The sequence below is a fragment of the Caretta caretta genome, chromosome 16, assembly GCF_965140235.1.
Source record: "Caretta caretta isolate rCarCar2 chromosome 16, rCarCar1.hap1, whole genome shotgun sequence".
NCBI lineage: Eukaryota > Metazoa > Chordata > Testudines > Cheloniidae > Caretta > Caretta caretta.
In genome coordinates, this window is record NC_134221.1 from 16,177,235 (window position 1) to 16,203,636 (window position 26,402).

Genomic DNA, 26,402 nt, shown 5'->3' on the forward strand with positions numbered 1-26,402 from the left:
CTACCACAAGGCCTGATTCTGAGGATGCTCAGCACCTCATAACGTCCATTGATTTAATTAATTTACATGTCCTCCTTAAGAGGCATTTGTGAGAACCAAAGGAGTAAATTTAAGAGGGAGGGAGGGAGGCTCCTTAGAAAACTGGTTGAAATTCACCAAGATTCTCAATGGTTCTGGACCAGTTGCTTATTATGACTCAATGTTATAATGAACTTAAGTTTTATTAAAGTTAAACAAAAAATAAAATCAAGACGACATAACTAACAAACTACAAAAAAACTACTAAACTAAAGATAAAACAATACAATTGTCAAATTAAAGTCAGATTAAAATCAAATCAACAAATTAACAATTATGGATTTGAACCAAATAACCAAACCAATGTTAATTTTGTTGCAGCAAATATCAATTTAAATTTTTTTAAAATATAAGTGATACTATGCTATTTTAATTCTATGGTTGGATATAACTAGGGCCCTGCCAAATTCATGGGCACGAAAAATGCATCACGGTCCGTGAAATCTGGTCTCCCCCCCCATGAAATCTGTTCTTTTGTGTACTTTTACCCTATACTACACAGATTTCACAGGGGAGACCGGTGTTTTCGGTCAGGACATCCAATCTGAGAAAGGGAGCTTCAGGGGGACTGCAAGGTTATTTTAGCGGGGGTCGTGGTATTGCTTCTGCGTTGCCTTCAGACCTGGGCAGCGGGAGCACAGCAGCTCTCGGTCAGATGCCAAGCTCTGAAAGCAGCGCCCCACCAGAAGCAGCACAGAAGTAAGGGTGGCAATACCATACGATGCCATCCTTACTTCTGCACTGCTGCTGACGGCGGCTCTGCCTTCAGAGCTGGGTTCCAGCTAGCAGCCGCCTCTCTCCAGCTGCCCAGCTCTGAAGGTAGCGCCGCCATCAGCAGCGGCGCAGAAGTAAGGGTAGCAGTACCGCAATCCCCCTCACAATAACTTTGCAACCCCCCCCCTTCCCCCCAACTCCGTTTTGGGTCAGGACCCCTACAATTAAAATACCATGAAATTTCAGATTTAAATAGCTGAAATCATGAAATTTACAATTGTTAAAATCCTTGGACCACGAAATTGATCAAAATGGACCCTGAATTTGGTAGGGCCCTAGATATAACCATCATAATAATAACAACAACAACCACCACCAATTTTTTTTTGCAAAAGCTCAAAAAGGCCTCAGTTATAAATATATGTACATATATTTTTGCCTCAACAAATAATGCAATTGCAAACAAAAAGAATTTTTTTATTAATCCCAAAGCTTTTTACTCAACGGAAAAAATGTAAGGGGAAACCTTAACATGAATGTAAAGGCAATATTAATAAAATGTCTATTTCTTGTGTGGGTTTTTATAAAGTTGTCAGTGCCTTTACTAATTACTGAAATATAGTTGTAAGAATATTATAGCAAAAAGGTAAAAAATAGAATATATACTGTCTGGTTATGTCACAAAACCTTAAAGCTAACCAATTTCAACAGGTTTCTACCTTAGTCTCCCAAACAAAACATCATGAAAATGTAATACTCTCAAAGTGTTTACACAGACCTGCACTTAAAATTCAGTCTGGTTTAATTTTTATATCCTTTTCTTTTATATGTTATGTTCAAGGGAAGTTGTGGTTGGTAAAGTTTGTATATCAAAAGTGGAACTGGTATCGCAAGCAAATTAACTCTAAAAAAACCCAAAAAACCCTGGGTAAAAACTCTGTTATTAATTCTTTTGCTAAACCAGAATGCTCAGCAGAGGCGTCCACCTGCTCACAGAAGATTGTGATCATCTATTTGAGCAGGTTAAGCACAATATTTATTACGAAAAAATAGTGAAGTCCATGAGAAGTGAAAAAGAATGTCTATGCCATAACTGCAAAAGTATCTAAACCTGGTCTATTTGTGCTAAATTGGGAAAATGAGAACAGAAGCATAGCTTGTGTTATAAGAGACTTGGTCCCTATTACACTGTAAACAAACTAAAGTTAATCTGTGTATTAAATATGGGTTGAAAACAAGCGAAATGTAAACAAGCAAAAGCTGTATTATGTTTACCAACTTAAGCTGTTTAAGGGTGCATCCCACAAACCGAGGACACCAGAAGATATCACTCAATGAAGACACCAGAATATATCAGTGCACTGTGAAGAAACCCCTGGGCATTAAGAAAAGAAAAATGAAGTGCTTTACAAACAACAGACTGGTGAACTACACCTCCGTCTACCATATATATACAGTTAAGTAGGCAATCAGCTAGAAACCACTAGTTGAACCAGGTCTGTCATTTAAACTGTGTATTATTAAGCAAAGTAAGTTCATGTGCCTGTGGTTTTAAATCTTTAGCACTGAAATATGGGTGAAATTGGCTACTGTGTAAAAGCAACTGTATTATTGCTGTATACTTCATGTTAACTAATATCCTAGCATTTATCAGGAACGTACACAAGACTGGAGGGCTGGGCAAAGGACCATTCTGCAGTTTGGTATCGCTCAAAATAGAAGACTCCAAAATCTAAGTAGAATTATGAATTACATTTCAAAATTATCTAACTCTGAAGATCTATTTGGAACAGGAGTAATATAAAATATATATATTTAACAAAACTAACTACTTCGACAACCGGGCAGTGGAAACTGTCTCTCATGGTATTAAGAATCGGTACATCATTTACAATGTGCATAACATTCCTAAAACTGTTTAATCAAACACAAATAAAAATTAACAAACTAATGGCAGCAAACAACATGAAGACAAGGAAAACACAAATTAATAAAGAAGTTATTTGTACTGCTTATGGCAGTTACATAATAACGACCATAACCAACTCATTAGGGAACATTAAAAAAGAAAAATCACCTGATCTTATTAGCTAACTTGTCTTGTCCTCAGTGTATAACAAAAGCAATGGTAAATGGGCAATATGTCAAATTGTGTAGACAAATTCCCTGTTAATATCAGTCATGATATTGGATCAGTGATAGAGCATCCTAACTGAGTCACAGGTTATTTAAAACAATCTTGTTCAGTATCTGGTTAACAATAGTGAATCCTAACACAGCAATATTTGATAAGTTGGTTACTGTCCATTCAGTAGGTTATCTGGAAGACAGCATCGATGAGAAACAACTGGCTCTACATCCACTACTGATGTATCATAGAGCAGGGGTTCTCAAACTTCATTGCACTGCGATCACCTTCCAACAACAAAAATTACTACACAATCCCAGGAGGAGGGAATGAAGCCTGAGCCTGCCCAAGTCCTGCCGCCCAGGGGCGGCGGGGCTCAGGGGTGAAGTCGAAGCCAAGGACTTCAGCCCCAGGCAGGGAGCCTGTAACCTGAGCCCCGCTGTCCAGGGCTGAAGCCCTCGAGCTTCAGCTTTGGCCACAGACAGTGGGGCTCGGGCTTCAGCCTCAGGCCCCAGCAAGTCTAAGCCAGCCCTGGCAACCCCATAAATGGGGTCCTGCCTCACAGTTTGAGAGCCTCTGTCATAGAGCAATGCAAACCTAAAGAGCTTTGCACCATGGCTTGTTATGCCAGGAATGATATTGACTTCGCAACACCAATGTGCGGCCATAATAATTCAGGCCAATCCTGTCTCCTGCCCAGCAAAGCTTACCAGATGGTAACAACCAGCAGTAAGGATAACCTGTAACATGGATGGACCTACTGTGTGGTAACTAACCACAAGAAATTTATATATGAAGGCCTCATGTGTGATGTTGCTACTCCCAATTTTTGTTTTCCTCTTCATATACATAGTATTGTGGAACTACATTGTAACAGTGCCTAACCTAATATTTCAGAACTATAAAACTACATTCCTCAATCAAAGTCCCAGATCTAACATTCCCAGGCCCTCCATTAGAGACTAAAAACACTTGGAAAATAAAATCTGTCCCAGGCTCATACAAGGGACTGTGCAGACCAAGGGACAGAGGGGCGTGAATGTGTGGATAGTAACATAAGGTGGTCATATAACAGTATTTAGCCCACTGGGTCATCTTCAGTCCATGTACTGTGCTTCTCCAGGATGGCAGGTAAAACATCCTCCCCATAAAAGGATAAAAAGTGGAGGAATGTAGTAGGAAGAAAGAGCCAGAAACATGGGGCCTGGTACAAGGCCTAAGGGCTGAACTAAAGTGAGCAAAAGTCAGGCCCTGCTGATATAAAGCAAAGTTAGCAACAGCCAGGCTACAAGCAAAAGTCAGGCCTTGTTACAAAGCAGATGCCTGCTTGCAGTTCACTATCCAATACATGAACTTGGCAAGAACAGGGCTGGCATTGCAAAAACACAAGCACTCCTAGGTGCTAAGTATTCACGTAAACACATTCCAGAAGGATTGTGCCAGAACACCTCGATACAAAGTTATGGTGTAAATATATTCCCCGAAGATAATACAGGGACTAGGGTGACCAGACAGCAAGTGTGAAAAATTGGGACAGGGGGTGGGGCGTAGTAGGAGCCTATATAAGAAAAAGACCCAAAAATCAGGACTGTCCCTATAAAATTGGGACATCTGGTCACCCTAACAGGGACACACTGACCTCTCCTAAGGATAAGGTCAGGATGACATGGTGATGGATAGATATGTTTTGACTGGACCAACAAGTACAAGGTAAAGGGTGGTAACCAACCACGTCAGATGGGCAATACCTAACTTGTTTGCATCAGTATATAAGAAAGGGGTCACAGAGGGGGTATCTTTGTCTGGCCGAGGGGGAGTGGAATATTCTACTGCTCACTGAGCTGGTCCACTGTCGCAGGCATACATGTATTAGTATACTTTGAATCGGGGCATTAATATTGTGCTTTATTGGCAAAAAACCTGGCTTCATCGGATGCAGTGAGCTGTAGCTCACGAAAACTTGCTCTTCTTGGGCAGTTTGATCAGAGTCTGCTATACTGGCTACCTGGCCACAGCCAGTGCAGCACACAGAGAGAACACACACAGAACCAACAACTGACAACATCACTTGTGTGTCTGGCTGAGTGCATACAATCAGAACAAGCATCTCAGTTTTTCAGATGCTAAAATGTGATCTTTGTAGGCTAGGATTAGCCAGCATCCACTTGTACAGTATTATTAATCCCACGCATTCAAAAATCATGAGTCAGACTCCCAAAAAATCAAGATTGGTTTAAAAAAGAGACTTTAAAATAATAAATTTTGGATTCTTTTTATTTGCCTTCTGGTGTTTGAGCCTCTAAGATCTACAGTTTTCAAACTGGAAACTTTTTTTTTTTAAAGTGAGAGATAAGATTCTCACCTAACAACCTGACTCCAGGAGCTGGAAGTTTAAGTAATACACTAAATATCATAACAGGTTGCAATACTGCTTGTATCCTCATTTTCTGATGAGACTTTATAGAAAATGTAATGAACAAACCCTACACAAAGACTAACTTTACTTGCACAGTCTCAGCAAATTATTTACATTCTCTTCATCTATTTATAGAAAAATGCTATTATCTTACAACAATTAAATCATAAAATGAAGACATATGTACAATTTTCATCTTGTCCATCAACATTATTTCTATGTAAATATTACAATAAGACTTCCAAGAAAAAAGGAATATATGATCTGTTGAGTATTTTCTCTCTGCATTATATTAAAAAAATTAAGAAAATCTTAAGTGTATCACTTCAGTTTTCATAGAAACATTAAAAAAATGTTGTATAAAAGATTAAAACAGAGTAACCCAAGCTCCAAAACTACTAACAATTTATGCAGGACATATTACAGCTGTTTTAAAAACAAAATAGCTGCTAAAACTACAAGTCAGGCTTCTACAGTTCCTCTGCAGCAACAGAAGATGTCACAATCATCTAAAACAGTGCAGCTCCCTGATTTCTTTTAGTTGTTATTGGGTTATCAACTGTTGCTGGAGAAATACCCAAATTTCAGGTCTCAGCAGATAAATAGCTTTCTAAACTGAATTCATGGAAGCCCTAGGGCCTGTGTTTGCTAGAAGTCTGACTAGATGACCACAATGGCATCGTCTGGTTTTAACAACTATGAATAGATCATTTGGATATTGAAGAACTGGCAACATACCACACTGGGCATACACTAAGCATAAACGCAGAGTTTGACACTAGAATAAGCCGTCTTATTAATATAGTTTTCTGAACTAAACTTAAACCCTTCCTTATTCTGGAACAGTTTTCAGTTGTAGACAAGCCCTTAGGAAACAACCTAAAAGTTTTTACTCATAAAAGTTAATACTTTTGATTAAAAAGAAAAATATAAAATGCACAGGCCAATAAAAACACATGATGTACCTAAGAGACCACACTATGGCTCCTCTATGTATTTGGACATTTTATAAACTGATACTATTTAACCAGAGGCCCAGAAATGCTCCATAACTCTTCAAAAATTTATTACTCTAATACTTCTACAGTGCCCAATGTGGGCTATGTAATAAAGATTCTTAAGTCCACTTTTCTGAAGAAAATTCTTCAGATCAATAGAGTGTTTATAAACTTCAGTTATTTGACCATTTTTACAGTATCAAAATCAGTTGGGTCATATAAATGATTAAACTGAAATGGATTTGTCTTAGTCAGTCAGAGCAAAGGGGGGTGCAAGGAGAAAGGGGGCAACTGTGTAGTTACTGACTGTCCAGTGTAACAGCTTAAATTAGCCATATAACAATCAATTCTCCGCAGTCTGGCTAACAGTACACTGGTTCCATTAATATTCCAATGTTTCAATTAGGCGGAAAATGTTTGAAAGAATCTACAAAATCTTAGTCATTAGATTTCAAGTTGATTTATCCCCAGTTGTTATCTCTGAAAACTAGTGGTACCCTCTACTTACCTAAACAGTTTGTTGCATTTTTTTAAATACCGAACACAGCAAATTAAAAAAATTCTACTTACACAGACTTAAAATAAATGGACTTCTTTTTAAAAAAATCTGCCTTTAAAAAAAAAAAAAAAAAGATCCTAATTTGACATTAGAATGCTGAAAACCTAAATTCACTCAGACAGGCTTACCCAGGACTTCTAGCAAATTTGTAATGAAGTATTAAGAAAAAAATATTGTTTTTCAGTGTTTCCACAAGTCCAGTACAAAGTGACCTTTAGCTTCCCCAAACAATCTGAAGATAAGGTTTAAAAGTCTCTAGTAACAAAGATACCGCAAAAAATAATCTACATTTACTTCTCTCTTCAATACAAAACAGGAGAAGCAGGCTTGCGTGTCTTCATTCTTCCCATTATTTCATGGTCATGTACATTCAGTTTCTGATTTAACCCCAGTTTAATCAGAATCCATTTTTCATTTTGGGGGTGTGCAAAGAGGGAGTATTTTGGAGGATAATCAGTCATTGTCATCAACATCATCTTCACAGTTGTCAAAGATGTCGCTAAACTGGAAAACCTTTTTCTCGCAGCTGGAAGACGACCTGTCCCAACTCTGAGGACCCTTGTGCCTTTTTTCTAATCTTTCCTCAAGCAATGGAAGTGTCTCAGCATAAAGGTAATCGATTATTTCTTTAAAAATGAACAACACTCAGTTTAGTTTTAATTTCATCTTGGTCTTTTCATTAGCAAACAGTTCTCTCATAAAGGTTTGCAAAACTAAACATATTGTGACTTTTTTTTGCTTTTATATTAACAATTGCATTTATGTGCCAAGAGTATATGGTGCACTTTTTGCAGAGAATCTCAAGGCACCATATTAACATTAATGTTTGCAGTGTACCCCCATAAGCCTAAGATCTGTTTTACTGATATCAGAACTTTGACAAAGAGAAGTGAATTGACTACGCTTAGGGAGCAAGTCAGCAAGTTGGAAATAGAACCCAGGAATCCTGAGACTCTTAGTCTTCTGCTCTAACCATGAGTTTGTTCTGCATAGTCTTAATCACAGACTCAAAATGGAAGTTTTTCTTGTTTAATATCAGAAAGGTATTATGTGATGGATGCTGTTGAGTGGCAGATTAGCGGACTAGGAGCTCAGACTCCTGAGTCCTCTTTCTTATTGTCAATGATTCACTGTGTGAATTTGAGTAAATCCCTTAACCACATGTAAAATGGGGATAATAATACAATCTTACAAAGTGTTTGGTAAGGCTTAATTCATTGTAAATGCTTTAAGAACCTTGGTTTAAAGGTGTGATGGATGTGTACAACACTATAAAAATGTTGCAACAATCTCCACTTAAATGTCTGATGGTTTAAAAAGGAATAATTTAATATAATCTTTTAATGGGAAACCTCAATGCCCTACACCCTTCACAGTTTGGTATTCCACCACTGTCATTTGTTTGTACCCATCAAGACTCAAATTGGTTACCAATGCCTTTTTCATTCTGCCTCCTTGTTTTCCAGAATCTAGGCTTTTTATTTTTAAATTAATTTTCTAGCCGTTATGGTTGCTGAGATAGCATTGAAAATGTGAACTGAGTTTATAATTGATACACTGACATCTGACTGCATTTGCGGTACACAAAACAATTGCTCTGATAGGTGTGACCTGCCCTATTCATCTCATACAGTGAATTCATTCATAATTAATTCAATATTGTTAACAATTTCATGGCTCCTCAAAGCATGCCGGAAAAGAATATATGAAGACCTGCACAATGTATAATGACCGCTCATTTTGGCACCACGAGCAAGTTGACTTGGAAAAAGCACCACTTCATCTCACCTCAAATCAAGAAAGAGCCAAGCCAAGGGAAACTAGCAGAGCTCTACAAAGCATATAAACCACATTGCCACCCTTATGGAGCCACATTCAAGAAGCCCAGTGGGACACACATGTCTAATGCAGGGCAAGTCAGGTCCAAGTTTCCCCAGCAGAGCCCATGGGCGTACTTGGTCTCACTGAGAGGAAGCCAAGCATAGAGACCATGCATGACCATATTTTGAATATCTACTAGGAGCCGCATATCCAATGGGTAGAGCTTGCACTGGTAATCCTTTCAGTACACAATTATACTTTCCAAGGAAAGTAGTACTATAAGTTCCAAGTCTAGGGTGGTTGGGCAATGCAGACTGACACTGTGCAATGCATCAGTGATTGGGTGCTACTGTGTAACTATACATCAAAAATATTAAACAATCATAGAATGTGTATGATCTTAGTCAAATTCTATAGGGAAAAACCTGACAGAATAACACACAATGCAACCATAAATATACTAACCGGGAAAAGACTTTGTTTGCCAAGAAGGGACACTGGTAGCTTTTAACTTGTAAAATTTGGCTTGAACATAGGCTTCAGGGACATCTCTGAGAAGAGAAAGGTTCAAAATTAGTGATACAACATACTACTGGGAAGTTTCACTATTATAATGGCGTCCATTCATGGGAATGGCACTTTTTGCTCCAATTAACTAACCTCTCACAGTGTTAGCTAAAATCTTTTTGGTCTTTAGACCACTGAATACAGATCCCAAATGAATAAAAAATATTGGCCAAGACACTCTTGTCCCTTTAGCATTAGTACATCAAGGCTAACACTGGAATACATGAGGCTGTATGGGTCCAGATCTGTGGATTCCTTTGTAGCACAAGCCAGATAAGATGTATAATAAATGCTACTTGTTTGTGGCCAAAAAACAAACAAATGTTTTTACCCAAATATCTCACAGAGCTCTTCCCAGTTCACTTCATTAGCGTCTTCTACCTTCATTTCATACAATCTGAGAATCAAAACACAGAAGGAACTTATAGGGAGATCTGAGACGGCAGTTAACTAAACCCTGAGTCCATGTTCCTCCTCCCCATTACAAGACACAGCACATTTTGGGCTGGTAAAATCTGTGTGCAAGTGTGCTTGTGTGTTAAGTGCATAAACTGTTAATGCAACATTAAGGTTGCCAAATTAAGACAAAGCTACATGAAAACATCTTCTACTCCTTGTCCTCACAACAGCATTTTCAAATACTGTTTCATGTGCACTGGCAAGACTTACACTGTCTATATCCATCTATTGTCTAGTCTATTGTATTATAGATTTTAGGCTCCATGGGGTAGGGACCACCTTTTGTTCTGTGTTTGTACAGTGCCTAGCACAATGGAGTCTATGACTAAGGCTCTTAGGTACTACGATAATACAAATAATAAATTACAATAATAATAAGTTAAGGTGCTAAAGTAGAAGCATTTAGTTAATTAAAGTCCTTTTTTTGAATTGCTTATATCTTTCTGAAAGTTTTATCTATTTGCGCTGAAATTTTCCAGATTGAGTGTGCTCTGATTACAAGAGTAGAAACATTTTTCTCCAAGTGCCAGCCATGAAGATTCAGCCTACACTCTTTCCATCTCATGCTTCGTTACCAGTAGATAAAGGTGCTGCAAGTCAAATTAGGTCTTCAATAATACTTAACATGCATGCAACTGCCAGTCTTCAGATCATGCTCTCATTCACCTGTGGCAAAACCACTGAACGCAATAGGATTACACAGTGGTTACTGATTGGAATTTAAGTAATTTTCTCGATGATGCACAAGATGGAAAAGAACATAACTACTTGCTCAATATCAGTTGTGTTGGCTCTGTAGGACTAACAAGAATAAAAAGAAATGGACAACAAATATGAATCTGAACATACACAAGGAGCAGCTCTGTTGAGTATAAAAGTACTGTTTTTACATAGTCAAGCCACAGTCTAAGTCCCCAGGATAATTATTAGGGTTCTTTATAACTGTTTTTCTGTTACAAAATGCCTGTATAAACATTACAGAAACCTAAGTGTGGAATATAACACCATGGAGGTTACTGTCCTTTGAGTTTAATAATCCAGAAACCTTCCACTCTTCACTTTTCCCTTACATGTACTCCAGATTTTTATTTTACTCGCAGGTTCTTATCAACCAGGACACTTTCATAACATAACCCATGATCCCTAGACAAAAACCATAGAACATTGCACAAATATGATCCATACCTTTTAATAAGATCCATTTTGGCCTGTAAACCTTTAGTCCCACCATATACATTCTGCCCATTGGACATTTTCTTTGTTACAATTGAAATCCTAGGGAAAACAAAGATAAGAAAAGGGCATTTTCCCATCATGTCGGGGGGGGAGGGGGGGAAATCATCAAGGTTGCGGTTTAAAAAAAGATCTGTTTTTGTTCCCCATTAAATTAGAAAGTTATGTGTTTTGTTAATTGTCTTATATGGGTCTGTAGATTTGCTTTTCCCTCTAAGACCCTTTCTGCCCTACCTTCCAATGGTTTTACCTCTTTCTTATGAGCTTGCTAACATGTTTTGTAAGTGAAAGTGTTCAGATCCAAGAGGCTCAGTCTAATGCAACATTCAAATCTAGGGGGCTTGACTCTCTTGTCACTTACATCAGTGTAATTCATGGAATATTAGGGTTGGAAGGGACCTCAGGAGGTCATCTAGTCCAACCCCCTGCTCAAAGCAGGACCAAACCCCAATTTTTGCCCCAGATCCCTAAATGGCCCCCTCAAGGATTGAACTCACAACCCTGCGTTTAGCAGGCCAATGCACAAACCACTGAGCTATCCCTCCCCCCAAATTCCACTACAGTGGAATTACTCCAGATTTGCACTAGTGTAAGGACAAACTTTGGTTCTAGATCTCCTATTTCTTAAAACTTTTACTTTCCCGTCAATTCACTAACAATTTCTTTTCATTACTATGATGAAAACCACCAACTGTGCCTATGAAGTTGCCTCCTTTCTTTAAAAAAAAAAAAATTCATAATATGTAACACCACACTGTCACAGACAACAATAGAACAGGCCCAGACCATGCAAAGGCTTAAGCGTGTGTGTAATTTTACACGTGAAAGTAGCCCCACTTCCAGTTATGCACATTCTTATGTCTTTGCAGAATTGGGGCTATAGTCTGTGCACAGGTAAACAAGTTTTGGAACTGAGAAAGAAGAAAGTCTTTTTAAACCAATTGATGTGACATATCTATTATGACCAGTTGTTTAATCATGCAAACATATGCCACAGTACATCTAGCTTGGGGAAAGGGAACAAGAAGGTAAGAGAGGTAACTCCAGAAGTGTGTATTAGTAGCCAGACCCAAAATAAACCTTACCATTTCTGTTTACACTGTCTCCAATATCTGGTTCCCACTTTAGCCTCTATCTCAGTCCAAGATATGTTCTTGTACAGTTTTTCACGTTCAACTGAGAGAGTTCCATCTGAATTCTCTGCCTGTAGCAAGGATGTTATGTCTTCCAAATCAGCCCTCTGCTGAATGGTCTCCTTCACTGCTTGAACTAGCTTCTGTGTCTCCTCCTTACTCCAAGGACCAGAATTAACCTCTATATTATTAAATAAAGTTATTGATTTATATAGCACCTCTCATAAGTGAGTAAAATAAAGAGAAAAAGAAGTGTCTGATCCTGCATCACAAGTGAACAAAGGACAATACCAGGAGCCAGGAACTCCAGACCTCCATTCCCCCACCCATCACTAACTCCTTCAGTAGATTTTGGCTAGGTTACCTAACTTCTTTGACTGAAGTTTTCAAAAAGGATACCAAAAATTAGAAGCCTAAATCCATATCCAGGCATACAAATAAGTGGCCTGATTTTCAAAAGTGCCAAGCACCCCAGCAATGCCCACTGACTTGAGTAGACATTGCTGGGTACTTGCCATTTTTGAAAAGTTGAGCCTCTTATTTGCATGCCTAAATATAGACTTAGGCTCCTAACTTTAGGCATCCATTTTTGATAACTGGACTCTGTACCAATTTCCCTGTCTGACAAATGCAGATCATACTTGCCTACTTCACCCAGGAGTGTTCTGATACCTATTGTTTATATAACACATTATATTTTCAAAGTGCAGTGCAAAGAACTAATTAGGAAAACAAGAAAAAATTGTTATAAGCTAATGCCATCTGTTGCTTGTAGTAAGAGCTGGAAAAATAGAAATGGACCTCCTAAAGAACAGTGATTTTTTTTCTCAATATTTGCTGATGAATTATAGCTTACCTTAAATTACAATGCAGTTTCAAACAATGGCAACTTTTCAAACATTCTATATCAGAATATGGCAACTAGAGTGTGTGGGAACTAGAAGGGGGGGAGGGGGGAATTCATATTAGATTAATGCACTGTTTGGGCTTCAATCTCCAATTTAATTACTCCAGAAAACAAGTTTTCTTGACTTTTCCTAAGTACTAAATTGAAAACATAACAGGAATACTTGTACAATAGCTAGTGTATATGTATTACTTATTTGTGCTAACTGGAAATATGTTCCTATTTTTGCAATGGAGAAGCATGGGGAAGTGACACATACTAATGCGTCTACTTTTTAACACCAGCCACTGTGTTACAAAAGCCTCCCAGTGAATATTTTTACTGCCATCCCATGAAGCAAGGAACATCTTTCCTCTCTGCAGATTAGAGTTATCAAAAATTTTTTTTTCATTTTTGAGAAACAGCAAAACAAAAAAGTATACTTAGCCATTTATTTGTCTAAAGGGACTGCAGCCAACTGAATCTGTCTTAAATATAATGTGAATTTGCAAAGGGTATATTTCCCTGTACATGGAAATTACAGATATTCTCATAGCTAAGGAATGCCATTATATACATTATTATGTAATAAGTCAATTGATTGTATTTAGTTAGGCCTATATACAGTTGATTAAATAAGTAGTTCCTGGATCATTCCATGCCAGGTGCTGCTCTGTTTTACATGTAGTGTAGCAACCTGCAACTCCTGAGTAAGCAGTTGAGCAGATAAGTGGAATTTGATAACCCAAGAGATTGCTAGTTTAGCCACACTATTTCCTGTGATTTCTCTCTCACACATCAGATCCTGAAGCACTACATGAAACCCTTGGCAGAGGACAGTTCAACAGCAAGAGAAATTTGGCTCACTAAATTGTATTCCTTTGTACTCGTTGGCTTGTGAAAACTGTGGCCTTGTGAGTAAACATTTATGCTGAGATAGTCAAAGGAGCCTAAAATGGTAGGTGATCTGAGTGCCACTGAAATCTAGTGAGAGTCAGGCACCCAGGGCCAGATTTTCAAAGGTGTCTAGGCACCCAATGATGCAGCTAGGCAAATCGTGAAAATCCTACTTGGGTATCTAGCTGCATTTTTAGACATCTATATACCTTTGAAAATCTGGCTCTAACTGCCTTAGACTTAAACTAGAAAACCAAAGGAGCCTATCTAGATTTTGAACATAAGAACATAAGAATGGCCATACTGGGTCAGACCAAAGGTCCAGCCAGCCCAGTATTCTGTCTACCGACAGTGGACAATGCTAGGTGCCCCAGAGGGAGTGAACGTAACAGGTAATGATCTAGTGATCTCTCTCCTGCCATCCATCTCCACCCTCTGACAAACAGAGGCTAGGGACACCATTCCTTACCCAACCTGGCTAATAGCCATTAATGGACTTAACCCCTATGAATTTATCCAGTTCTCTTTTAAATCCTGTTATAGTCCTCACCTTCCCAACCTCCTCAGGCATGGAGTTCCACAGGTTGACTGTGCGCTGAGTGAAGAAGAACTTCCTTTTATTTGTTTTAAACCTGCTGCCCATTAATTTCATTTGGTGGCCCCTAGTTCTTATATTATGAGAACAAGTAAATAACTTTTCCGTATTCACTTTCTCCACACCATTCATGATTTTATAGACCTCTATCATATCCCCCCTTAGTCTCCTCTTTTCCAAGCTGAAAAGTCCTAGCCTCTTTAGTCTCTTCTCATGTGGGACCTATTCCAAACCCCTAATCATTTTAGTTGCCCTTTTCTGAACCTTTTCTAATGCCAGTGGTGTCACTTATTAAATAAATGTCCAAAACAAAGCTGAAAATTGAAGGAAAAATAGTGCATCCACTTCATCTCTGTGCCTCTTATAAGATGTGCTTGTTCTTATCAATTTCATATAAAGATATAGTTAATCATGTAGGCAGGACTTGATGAAATTCATCCTAGTGTACTTTAGAAACTAGCTGACGCAATCTACGTGAGGTCCCAGAGAACTGAAGAAAGGCAAACGTAGTACCTATCTTTAAAAAAAGAAAAAAAGAGGACCAGGGAATTATAAACTGATTAGCTTACCTGATTTCCAGATACCTGGAAAGATACTGGAACAAATTATTAAACAAGCAATTTGTAAGCATCTAGAGGGCAATAGGGTTAAAAGGAATGGCCAACATGGATTTGTCAAAAAACAAATAATGCTAAACCAACCTAATTTCCTTCTTTGACAAGGTTACTAACAAAGTGAATGTGTGGAAGGGGTAGACGTGACATATCTTTATTTTAGTAAGGTTTTTGGTACAGTCCGACATGACATTTTCATAACCAAACTAGGAAAACGTGGTCTATATGAAATTAATATAAGGTGGGTGGCAAAACTGGTTGAAAGACCAAAGTCAAAGAGGAGTCATCAATGGTTTGCTGTCAAACTGGAAAGGCATAGCTAGTAGGGTCCGACAGGGGTTAGTCTGTTCTGGTACTACTAGCCAATATTTTAATTAATGACTTAGATAATGGTGTGAAGAGTATACTTATAAAATTTGCAGAGGACATCAACCTGGGAGGGTTTGCAAGCACTTTGGAGGACAGGATTAGACCTTTACAAAACTGGAGAATTGGTCTGAAATCAACAAGATAAAATTCAGTAAAGACAAGTGTAAAGTACTACACTTAGAAAGGAAAAATCAAATGCACAACTACAAAATGAGGAATGGCTGGCTATGGATCTAAAATTGAATATGAGTCAATGATGTGATGCAGTTGTGAAAAAGACTAATTATCATTCTGGGGTGTATTAACAGGAGTGTCATACGTAAGACAAGGGAAGTAACTGTCCGCTCTACTCAGCACTGGTAAGGCTTCAGATGGAGTACTGTGTCCAGTTCTGGGCACCACACTTCAGGAAAGATGTGGACAAATGGAGAGAGTACAGAAGAGAACAACAAAAATGTTAAAAGGTTTAGAAAAGCTGACCAATGAGGAAAGGTTTAAAAAAACAAAACAAAAAAAATGGACATTTTTTGTCTTGAGAAAAGACTGAGCCGGGACCTGATGACATTTCAAGATACCCTCTGGCCCTACATTTCTAAAGTTCTGTGCACCGAAAACAGTGATTTGGAAAAGTAAGAACCCATGCAACGTCCTGAACCTCCAGAAAGAAATCAACCTCCTGAACTGTTTAATTCCTAACATCCAAAAACTATACTAAAAATACTTGCTAGAGTGGTAAATTAAAATGTGAACTGTTATTTTTAAAATGATTCATATTATGTCTTACGGGACTTAATCTGAGAATACTTCATTGCAACTGAGTGGGTACTGCGGGACATCATCTCAGAAATTTTCTTCCAGTTGTTGCCATGTATAGCATGATACTTCTTTAATCTTTCTTTTTCGTCCTCAGAATACCTAAGATAGCAAAAAGTAAGTACAGGTTTCAGAGTAGCAGTTGTGTTAGTCTGTATTCGCAAAAAGAAAAGGTCTACTAGTGGCACCTTAGAGACTAACAAATTTATTTGACTATAAGCTTTCGTGAGCTACAGCTCACTTCATCGGATGCATTCAGTGGAAAATACAGTGAGGAGATTTATATACATAGAGAACATGAAACAATGGGTGTTACCATACACACAGTAAGGAGAGTGATCACTTAAGGTGAGCTATTACCAGCAGGAGGCGGGGGGGTGGGTGGGGAGGACCTATTGTAGTGATAATCAAGGTGGGCCATTTCCAGCAGTTGACAAGAACATCTGAGGAACAGTGGGGGGTGAAGGGGGGGAATAAACATGGGGAAATAGTTTTACTTTGTGTAATGACCCATCCACTCCCAGTCTCTATTCAAGCCTAAATTAATTGTATCCAGTTTGCAAATTAATTCCAATTCAGCAGTCTCTCGTTGGAGTCTGTTTTTGAAGGGTTTTTTGTTGAAGAATTGCAACTTTTAGGTCTGTAATCGAGTGACCAAAGAGACTGAAGTGTTCTCCAACTGAATGTTGTAATTTTGAATGTTATAATTCTTGACGTCTGATTTGTGTAATTGCAAATCCAAAAAACCCTAGGTTGCTATAGATGAACATCAACTTTAAAAAGTCTGAAAAGATACCTGCTCCTGTTATAAGTAGTCCTTTGAAACAGACTGTTTCCTCTCTCTAGTCTTACACTTACAGGAATATTAGTTTGTTTACTTTGGCTTTACTCACTGTCAAATGCACATATTCCCTGTACAGTCAGTCTCCCCGTTTACATGGATGATGCAACAAGGTAGAGAAAAATATTTTAGAGTAGAAAAATGTGACTGTAAACCCACAGACTTGGCAGAGGAACTCTGACAGAGGCAGTACTTGGAGAGATTACACTTTATTCATGCAGTCATTATGAGACATGGAATTTTCAGACTATAGGACTCAACAATTTATGTTTTAAAAGGAAAAAGACCAACCAGCAATGAATTATACATGCCACATTTTGTTTTTAAATGAACCCAAATTGACTGCAACCATAAGAGCTTTGTCTAATGCAGCGTCAAACTCATCAAAAGATGTGCGTTGTTTACGATGGCCCCTCCCTCCTTGTTCACACAAACAGAGTAGCAATCACAACAGAAACTCTGGAGTCGAAACTCACAGACGAGCATTCTCGGAGAGACCCTCAATTCTGAAATGCACTTCTTCCCATTCTGCCAAAACCCAGATTTTTTAACCTTCCAGACATGCTGTAAGGTCCAACTTTTTGCTCAGATATTTGTGTAGGGGTTAGATTGAGGGCAGGACAGGGTGTTTCATTACATGGGAGTTGCAATGTAATAGTAATGGAATTGGAATCAATTAGGACTGGTCAGCAGAACACTGTAAATTCATTATTTTGTTTTAATAACTGGAAAGTTCTCTCACATCAGGGGAGGGGAGTGGTCCTCTTAGTATATAGGTTTTTAAAACTGAAATAAATTAATGTGTGAACATCTGAGACAATTTGCGAATTCAGATGCTGCCTGAATTATTTTCTTACCTCCCTTTATAGTTGTTTGGGTCAAACATCTTCCTTGCCCGAAAATATACCTGTTTCCAGGGCCGTGGAATCCCTTCAGCTACAAGACAGACAAATAATACAGTTTAAAAATATATTTGACACAGAGGAAAGGCTACTGAGGAAAGTAACATAACATAGTAATGAGAAAAAGATCAGTGATTTTATATAATCAGTATAAAAACACATTCTATGGTGCTGAAGAAAATGGGGTGGAAAAAAAGGGGTTGAGACCAATTTGAATTGAATCTTTTGAATAGTTTTGTTAAACAGTTAGTACAACACAAAATAAATGTAGTATGAAAAGTCATTTTGAAAGCACATCAAATAGATAAAAGACACAGATGAACAAGTATGCTATTTGAAGCATCTGCTTTTAGAAGAGAAAAAATGGTTTGATCCTGTTTTCTAGCACACGTGAAAACGGGGCTTAGCAAGTAATTTGGGAAATCATCTAAAAGTTCAATAGTTAATTTTCCAAGATAGGAACAAAGCAAATAGAATTTTACACACAAACATTTTGACTAACTGCCTCTTTTAGTAATCTAATTTCCTTTGGTTTAGGTCAACACTGTGCACGGAATTTGCCAGCTTATCATGTACACCGAGAACAATGGTTAAGATTTGCAAAGCAGCCTAAGGGATTTAGACTCATCGCAACCATTAATAAGCCTCCTAGATTGCTCTGAAAATTTCAGCCAGTCGGTTTACTTATTGCCTAGCCAGTAAGAAATGGCACAAATTGCACCTTTGGATCATAATGGTCTTAAAAATCAATTAATCTTGCTAGGGGACATGAAGTTGAATCCCAACCTCCAACCCCATCACAAATGAACAGAGTTATTCACAACAGCATAAAAGATATTTTACCAACTATATGTAATCTCAAAATTGTGTTTCTTTCATTTTAATAAGATTTACAATTGAACACTTTTAAACAGATCATTTTACAAGACATGCAAATGATGCCCTCATATACTGGAGGGCAGGATCTATAGTGGAACTATAATTAATACTCACCAATCTTCATACCAAAAGCATATTTTGTTTTTAATTTGGTGATGGCTTCTTGCTCTTCTGGGTACCGGTAGGTAAATAATAGTTTCTCTGCATTCTCTATTTCTGTAAGCGATAAAAAGTCTTCAACATTCTTCTGTATTTGAGTATTTTCCTTCTGAGAAAACCTGCCAAACTTGATAGGCTTACCTGGAATATAGAATAAGTTAGGTTTAGGAAAACAAAAACTCAGACCACTCATTTGCATTACATCTTGAAAAGACAAGTTTACAGGAAATGTTGGCAAACAGATGATAAGATAGCAATTAACAGAGAAAGGGAGCAATGAGAGATGATTTAGATGTACCCTCGTGATTGTAATTTGGGTGCCAGGATAATGTGCACCAACAAAGACTGAAATAACAGAAAAATGGAACTGGGAATAAGCACATAATAGAGCTGTGCACAGATAGAATGCAACAATCATTTTTAACAGAATATAACGCAGAACAAGGAAACAATATTCAGACAGTAAATGTTTTACATCCCAAAGCAGAGGCCTTCAATCTGTGGGGCATGCCCCTCCTAGGGGGGCGCGGAATAATGTTCGGGGTCGGGAGGGAATGGAGCCTGGACCAGCCCACACAGGGGGCGGGGAGGAAGCACTGCCCAGCTCCACTCATGACTGCTGCCTTGGCTGCCACCCCGCTCCCGGGAATCCATGCCGGGGTCCCGGCCACCAGCCCTGCGCCTAGGGTCCCAGCTGCAGCTGCCAGCCCGGAGTCCCCGCTGCCCGCCCTGGGTTCCGTGTCCAGTCATGGCTGCAGGCCTCAGCCACTGACTGAACGTCTGCTTCTGCCCCCACCCCCAGCTGTGGCCCCTGCCCTGGCCTCCTTACCCCTGTCCACATCCCCCCTCTCGGAGCCGCAGCCCTGCTCCTAGCTCTGGGGTGGGGGGATGAAGGGGCGCAGGACAAAAAGTTTGGGGACCACTGTCCTAAAGAAATACTCTAGCTGGAGCTAAGTCAGACTTTTTGTCTTTCTGTTTAATAATTTTAACCTGCTGCTATTCCACTGGAATTGGAAGCTGTGATAGAGTCTCCTGCATTTCAATTTCCAGAAGCCAGATATTTTGGACATGAAAGGCACTATATAAAATCTCCTGTTTATTCTCCTCTATCCTATTACTTTCAGTCCCCCAATCAGTACAGTATCCTCCTGGGGGTTCACCTTGTTCTTTAAACTTTTTAAACCTGATCAGGTCTCTCCCAGCCATCTTTAGGACTGTTGTTTCTGACATTGTCCACACTTGAGGAATAAACTCCTCCAGTTTCCTTTTGAGAGTCTCCAAATCCATTGCTGAATACATGGAACTTTCAAGGAACTCTTCATTATTCAACATCATAGAGTTTTCAGATTCTGTAAATCCAACATCCTGGTCTTCCTCATTTTCAGATGCCACAGACTCTGGTAACCTGGTAAAGAGAAGAATTATATAGCTCAATGCTGTAGATGATTATCAACCTCCCTATGATTCTTCAGGCAAAGGGTAAGGAACTATATTCCTTGCCTCAACCCAACCTGTTTCTAACCTTACAATATAGCTGTAATTCCATTAAGGAATTCTGATACCAAATCCTGATCAAATGGTTTGTCAAGGTCATCAAAATCCCCAACATGTAAATGTAGATTATATCCATAGACGTTTTGATGGAGGCTACTACTAAGAGAGATGCTGTTGCCTTATAACATTTCCCTTTCTCTCTGTTACCAATACCTTTGATTATTCATAGTGAAATAATGTTTAGAACATACTTTACTTCACCAAATGCAGTAGCTCAGATAACTATGTGATGGATGCAATAGAAATGATGAGAGAGAAAATTCAAGCCTTACTTTCTCTTAGCTTCTGAGGTTGCTTGTTCAGAGTGTGACTGGAAAGGGAAATCAATCTTTCTAACTGGTACCACAGTTTCTTCAGAACAGCCATTATTACCCTTTGAAGTAACCTTAGAAATGTCAGCAGTCACATCCAGAGGATTTTCATCAATTACTGAAGAAATCTTTGTCATATCAGCCTTATCTTCTTTGGAGGATTTTCCACCTTCATGGGTTTTGTGGCATTTTTTTGGCACTATTGGGATGCTCATTTTAGTAGATGACCCTGACATCATAACCTCATCATTCCTTTCTTGAGAGGACGTAGACTTTTGTTCTGAATCTGACAAAAACGATGATGCGAAGGTTTCATCTCTGGCTTCTTGTGTATCACAGGGGCTGGTCTGTTTTCTCTTTTTTTTCTTTTTTTGGCTTCTGCAATCATTTCCAAATTCATACAAGCCAGGCAGTTCGTTTACCTCATCCAGCTCTTCTGACAAATTCTTTTTTCTTTTTTTCTTCTTAGCAGATGCATTTACATAAATATAATCAACACTCTCCAAAGTTGTGTCCACCTCCTGGTTCACATGGATACAGCGTACATTATTTTGCTCCTGCTCACTATCACTGTGTTTCTGTTTCTTTTTTTTCTTTGTTTTCTTTTTGGAAGCATCTGTTACAGTTTCATTATTAATTTCACACTTCCTACCGATACAAGAATTATCTAGCCAAGAGTCTTGTTTCTCTTGCTTGGTTTTCTTTTTTTTTGATTTCTTTTTATGAACATCAATGTCCTGGGAAGACTGATCTTCAAAGAGCAAAGGAGAATGAGGGCAAACTTCCACACTCTGCATACATTTCTTTTTGTTGCTTTCAAGGCTCTCGCTATGTTCTCTGTTTTTCTTCTTCATCTTTATAAAGTGCAGGATACGAAAATAATTTGTACTTGCTTCTTATGTCTGCTTCACTTTCCCTGAATAATAAAAAGAAAAGAAGTTTTACTCAAGTGTCATAATTTACACAAGAAAACTTCATGAAAGTCAACAACATACAATTGGATATCTTGATAATCTCCACATCAACACCGTTAAATAGAGTTACATGGAAGAAAAAACAAGGATAGTTAAAATTAGTTAAAATTACCACTGGCACTACTTCAGAGTCATCCAGTTTTCCTAAAGAACCAAAACATTTAAGCTGTTGTGCTTTCAAATGCAATTTTACTTTGAAAAGTGACTAGGTAAAAGTTGGTCCAATAAGTGTCTAGAGATGAAAGTATACCTGCCATCCCCTGCATTCTTGACAGATTAACTACACAGCTGTTCTGCTCTGCAGACTCAGTTACAGTCTTCCCTCTGAACCTGAGACACAGACTGTTCACTTACAGAATCTACATGGAGACATTCCTCTTTCAACAACCTTGTCTCCCCAACAAGCTGGCCCCAAACAGCCACTTGGTTATAGGACTGTTCAACTTTCTTACCAGCTTTCACTCCATCTGAGACCTTCTCAAAGCTATCCACACTGGATCTTTCAAAAGGAAAGTCAGTGGATCCATTCACAACAGTAAATTTCTGGCTGTTAGGAACTGAAACTTTCTTGATTAAATCACTTTCACGCCCTTCAATTGTAGAAAACTGCTTGCAAAGACAACCATGAGGATTCCTTTCCCTATGAGCTTTTCTAAGCAGCATTTCACTCCTCACAGAAATTTTGCCTTTACCCTCTTCACCTAGGGCTTGCACTCACATTCACGATCACCTTTGGGTCATCAGGTGGATTCCTACACAATTCCCTTTCAGGCAAACCCATAGACTCCCTAGATAAAAGATTAGAAGCATTCTTCTTCCCTTTGCCACACACAAGTTCAGGAATCTTTTCCTTCTTGCTATAAGTTTCCACACCATCAGTAAGTAACACAATTAAATCACCTCTCTGCTCTCCTTGTTCCCTGGCTAGGGTATCATCTTGATTAGACAGAGTTGCTACACTCTTTCCCAGCCACACATTAGCAACAGGCAAAATACAAGCACAAGAATTGTCTGGTCTCTGGGATTTTGCTACAACACTAACTGGATGCAACCTAGTTACAGGGCCATTCTCCCTAGCAGATACAAACTTAGGACCATTCCCTTCCTGGGCCTTAATTGAATTCAGAACCAACTCTGAGACAACTGCACTACTCTCTGCCATCACAGGCTGAAAGGCACCTTCTGTCTGCTCCACAGACAAAGAAGAGCTGGAGACACATTATCCTTTACCAGACACACAGCTTGGGATCTCATTTCCCTTGTCCCAGCACATAGGGCTGTTCACAGACAACTGCTTGGAGACCGGGTTAGCTCCCTCCATAGGCAAGTCAATTCTCCTGACAGACACAGGTACATTTCCTTCACTGTCACAATTCTCCACACAGGAAACACTTAAGGTATAAGTTTCAGAGTAGCAGCCATGTTAGTCTGTATTCGCAAAAAGAAAAGGAGTACTTGTGGCACCTTAGAGACTAACCAATTTATTTGAGCATAAGCTTTCGGGAGCTACAGCTCACTTCATCGGATGCATTCAGTGGAAAATACAGTGGGGAGATTTATATACATAGAGAACATGAAACAATGGGTGTTACCATACACACTGTAACAACAGAGTGATCACTTAAGGTGAGCTATTGCCAACAGGAGAGTGGGGGGGGGGAAAACCTTCTCAATTCTTGATTCGTAGCTTTCTTTCTTAAGCTTATCGCCTTTTCTGAACACAAACCTTCCAGGGCCTTTTTTGCCAATGCGCTCATATGCTCTTCGCTCACCCATTGCAACTGCTCTTTAACCAACCAAACTCTCAATACCAAAATTCAAATTTGGATACCGTGGGGTTCTGACTTAAAGTTGAATTGACCTGGTTCTGTGGATCCAAGCATGACTACGCCACTGTAACGATGCTGGTTCTGGTGGGACCCAACTGAGTGTGCCAATTTAGGACAAATTGCTTAAAGCAGGGCAGTTACAGCCCAAGGCTGGGGTTTCTATGCACACCAAGGCAAACCAAACCAGCCAAACAGAGAAGCCTTCAGTTTTACCCCACTGGCTAACCACAAGTCACACAAGCAATTCCCTTAGACATGCCAGTTTCCCAGTATCACCACCAGTGCCACTCATTATGGGGACAGATAGTTATGAAAAACAATAAGCCAGTAAAAGAAAAAAGGTTCTCTCGATCCCAAAGGGCCAAGCCCCAAACCCAGGTCAATATACAAATCAGATCTTACCCACAAATCACACTGTTGCCAATCCTTTAGAATCTAAAATCCAAAGGTTTATTCATAAAAGGAAAAAGATATAGATGAGAGCTAGAATTGGTTAAATGGAATCAATTACATACAGTCATGGCAAAGTTCTTGGTTCAGGCTTGTAGCAGTGATAGAATAAACTGCAGGTTCAAATCAAGTCTCTGGAGTACATCCACAGCTGGGATGGGTCTTTCAGTCGTTGGTTCAAGGCTTCAGTGTAGCAAAGTTCCTCCAGAGGTAAGAAGCAGGACTGAAGACAAGATGAAGGAGCTGCAGCAGCTTTTTATATTCTCTTGCCATGTGGTCTTTCTTCCTTTGTTCCAAAGACAAGCTGTCCATCACATGGCATGGAAAAACCTCAAAGTTCTGTCCATAGGCATGTTCCTGCATACCTTGCTGAGTCCCAAGGCATGTCTGCCTTCATCAAGCAGGCTAGGCAGAGCTTACACCACCTCATCTGGGGTGTCACCGAAAAGCATAGCCCAAGTTTGAAATACAGACAGCATAGAGCCAATACTTATAACTTTAAATACAAAAATTATACATGCATACAGATCACAGAGTCATAACCAGCAAACCATAACATTGTCTTAGACACCTTATTTGACCCCCTTTATACAAAATTTGGTGCCACTACAGGACCTTGGTTGCAACCATGTTCTATATGGTCCCAGTTCAAGTCAATAACGTGACACAAGGTAGTTACCACCTTTGTAAAGGTTAAGGCTTGTCTGGACACACTCCAAAGGTTTGTTCCTAATGTAGCTGGGGAAATGTTTTGGAGAGCATCAGGACTAGTATACAAAAGTGATAAAGCTTTTGAGTTAATTAGCCATCAGTTAACCCAAGGTAAAAATCTTCAGTAGGGACAAACCCTCTGAGGGCTTCCTCTATTCCTTCCCTTTTTTTCTTCGAGAGAGACAAGGTGGGTGAGATAATATCTTTTATTTGGACCAACTTCTGTTGGTGAGTGAGACAAGCTTTCGAGCCACACAGTACACCATTTATAGCTGCAGCTACGTTAACTAAATGAAGAAATCAAGCATGCTGCCATGAACCATTGACTCTCTGGCCTCTCTGCTGAGTCTGCCAACAAAGGAACTGATTAGTCAGTAATAGTTTTTATCATCTCATTACCTGATAGATAACCCTAAATTAATTCACACCAACAGCCATTCCATGGCCAGACAGTAGTTACAAGAGAATGGTAGGGCTGAATCACATGCCCACCCCAGGGAGGCAAGTTACTGTGTTGAAGCTAGTACTGCGATTCTTCCCAAAATACCATCCCCAGCCGCACTTACTCCCGCACAAAGGGCCTTGGTTCTGGTGTCCCGTAACCATTATGCCCCAGGGAGGCAAGTTACTGTGTTGAAGCTAGTACTGCGATTCTTCCCAAAATACCATCCCCAGCCGCACTTACTCCCGCACAAAGGGCCTTGGTTCTGGTGTCCCAAGCCATTATGCTTTCTGCCCATAATCCTCCGCAGAACCACTAGCCCCGCCTTCCTTCCTTACTGCCCCCAACCCTTCATCCATCCTTTCCTCCCTCCCGGCCCCCAACCTTCCCTCCCACCACTCGCCCCCTCACTGCCCCCAATCCTCCATCCATCCATCCATCCATCCCCCATTCATCCATCCCTAATCTTCCATCCCTCCCCACTCTCCCCCTCACTGCCCCAATCCTCCATCCACGCCCCCTTCACACATCCCTAATCCTCCATCCATCCCCACTCGCCCCCTCACTCCCCCAACCCTCCCACCACTCACCCCCTCACTGCCCCAATCCTCCATCCCTCCCCTCACTACCCCATCCCTAATCCTCCATCCATCCATCCCCACTCGCCCCTTCACTCCCCCAACCCTCCCACCACTCGCCCCCTCACTGCCCCCAATCCTCCATCCCTCCCCTCACTCCCACATCCCTAATCCTCCATCCCTCCCCACTCACCCCCTCACTCCCCCAACCCTTCATCCCTCCCCCACTACCCCTACCCCAAAACCATTCCGCTTTCCGCCCCGCATCGCCGTCACTCCTCCGACCCACCATCTCCCCGCTACTCCAATTTCAGGCCGCTCCCCCCGCCCCGTACCGGTCCGGCTCGGCTCGGCTCGGCTTTCCGCAGGACACAGCAGCACCACCAACGCGCCCGCCTGGCTCCCGGAAGCGCCCGTCGCCATCGGGCTTCCCCCGGGCCGAAAGTGTCTTAGCCGAGTTCCGCTGCCCCATGGACCGGAAGTGTCCCCCGC

General features: G+C 39.9%; 1 protein-coding gene across 4 annotated transcripts; it reads right to left on the reverse strand.

The window, feature by feature from the left end:
- TTF1 (transcription termination factor 1) lies at positions 1 to 26,388 on the reverse strand. Of its 4 annotated transcripts, XM_048822659.2 has the most exons (12): positions 26,246 to 26,386; positions 24,245 to 25,238; positions 20,888 to 21,842; positions 20,222 to 20,466; positions 19,017 to 19,202; positions 17,979 to 18,057; positions 16,252 to 16,382; positions 12,059 to 12,287; positions 10,926 to 11,015; positions 9,613 to 9,678; positions 9,180 to 9,265; positions 5,177 to 7,519 (listed from the first exon to the last, which is right to left on the reverse strand). In XM_048822659.2, exons 3-12 carry the CDS (start codon positions 21,778 to 21,780, stop codon positions 7,347 to 7,349), a joined length of 2,178 nt encoding a protein of 725 aa, XP_048678616.1. In that variant the 5' UTR covers positions 21,781 to 21,842; positions 24,245 to 25,238; positions 26,246 to 26,386; the 3' UTR covers positions 5,177 to 7,346. The 4 variants fall into 4 exon arrangements, with proteins under 4 accessions (XP_074976659.1, XP_048678616.1, XP_048678615.1 ...); XM_075120558.1 differs by lacking the exons at positions 5,177 to 7,519; positions 24,245 to 25,238 and adding an exon at positions 1 to 2,167 and having other exon boundaries at positions 26,246 to 26,388; XM_048822658.2 differs by lacking the exon at positions 24,245 to 25,238.
- Between the last annotated feature and the right edge of the window lie 14 nt (positions 26,389 to 26,402).

What these genes read in the sequence shown, in the direction of transcription:
- TTF1 (XM_048822658.2), bottom strand. Translation starts at nt 21,780, where the DNA reads ATGAAGAAGAAAAACAGAGAACATAGCGAGAGCCTTGAAAGCAACAAA. An exon ending in ACCTCAGAAGCTAAGAGAAA is followed by an intron (nt 20,467 to 20,887) that starts GTAAGGCTTGAA and finishes TCTCTTTACCAG; the next exon opens with GTTACCAGAGTCTGTGGCAT. An exon ending in GAGCTCTGTGAGATATTTGG is followed by an intron (nt 9,266 to 9,612) that starts GTAAAAACATTT and finishes TTCTCTTCTCAG; the next exon opens with AGATGTCCCTGAAGCCTATG.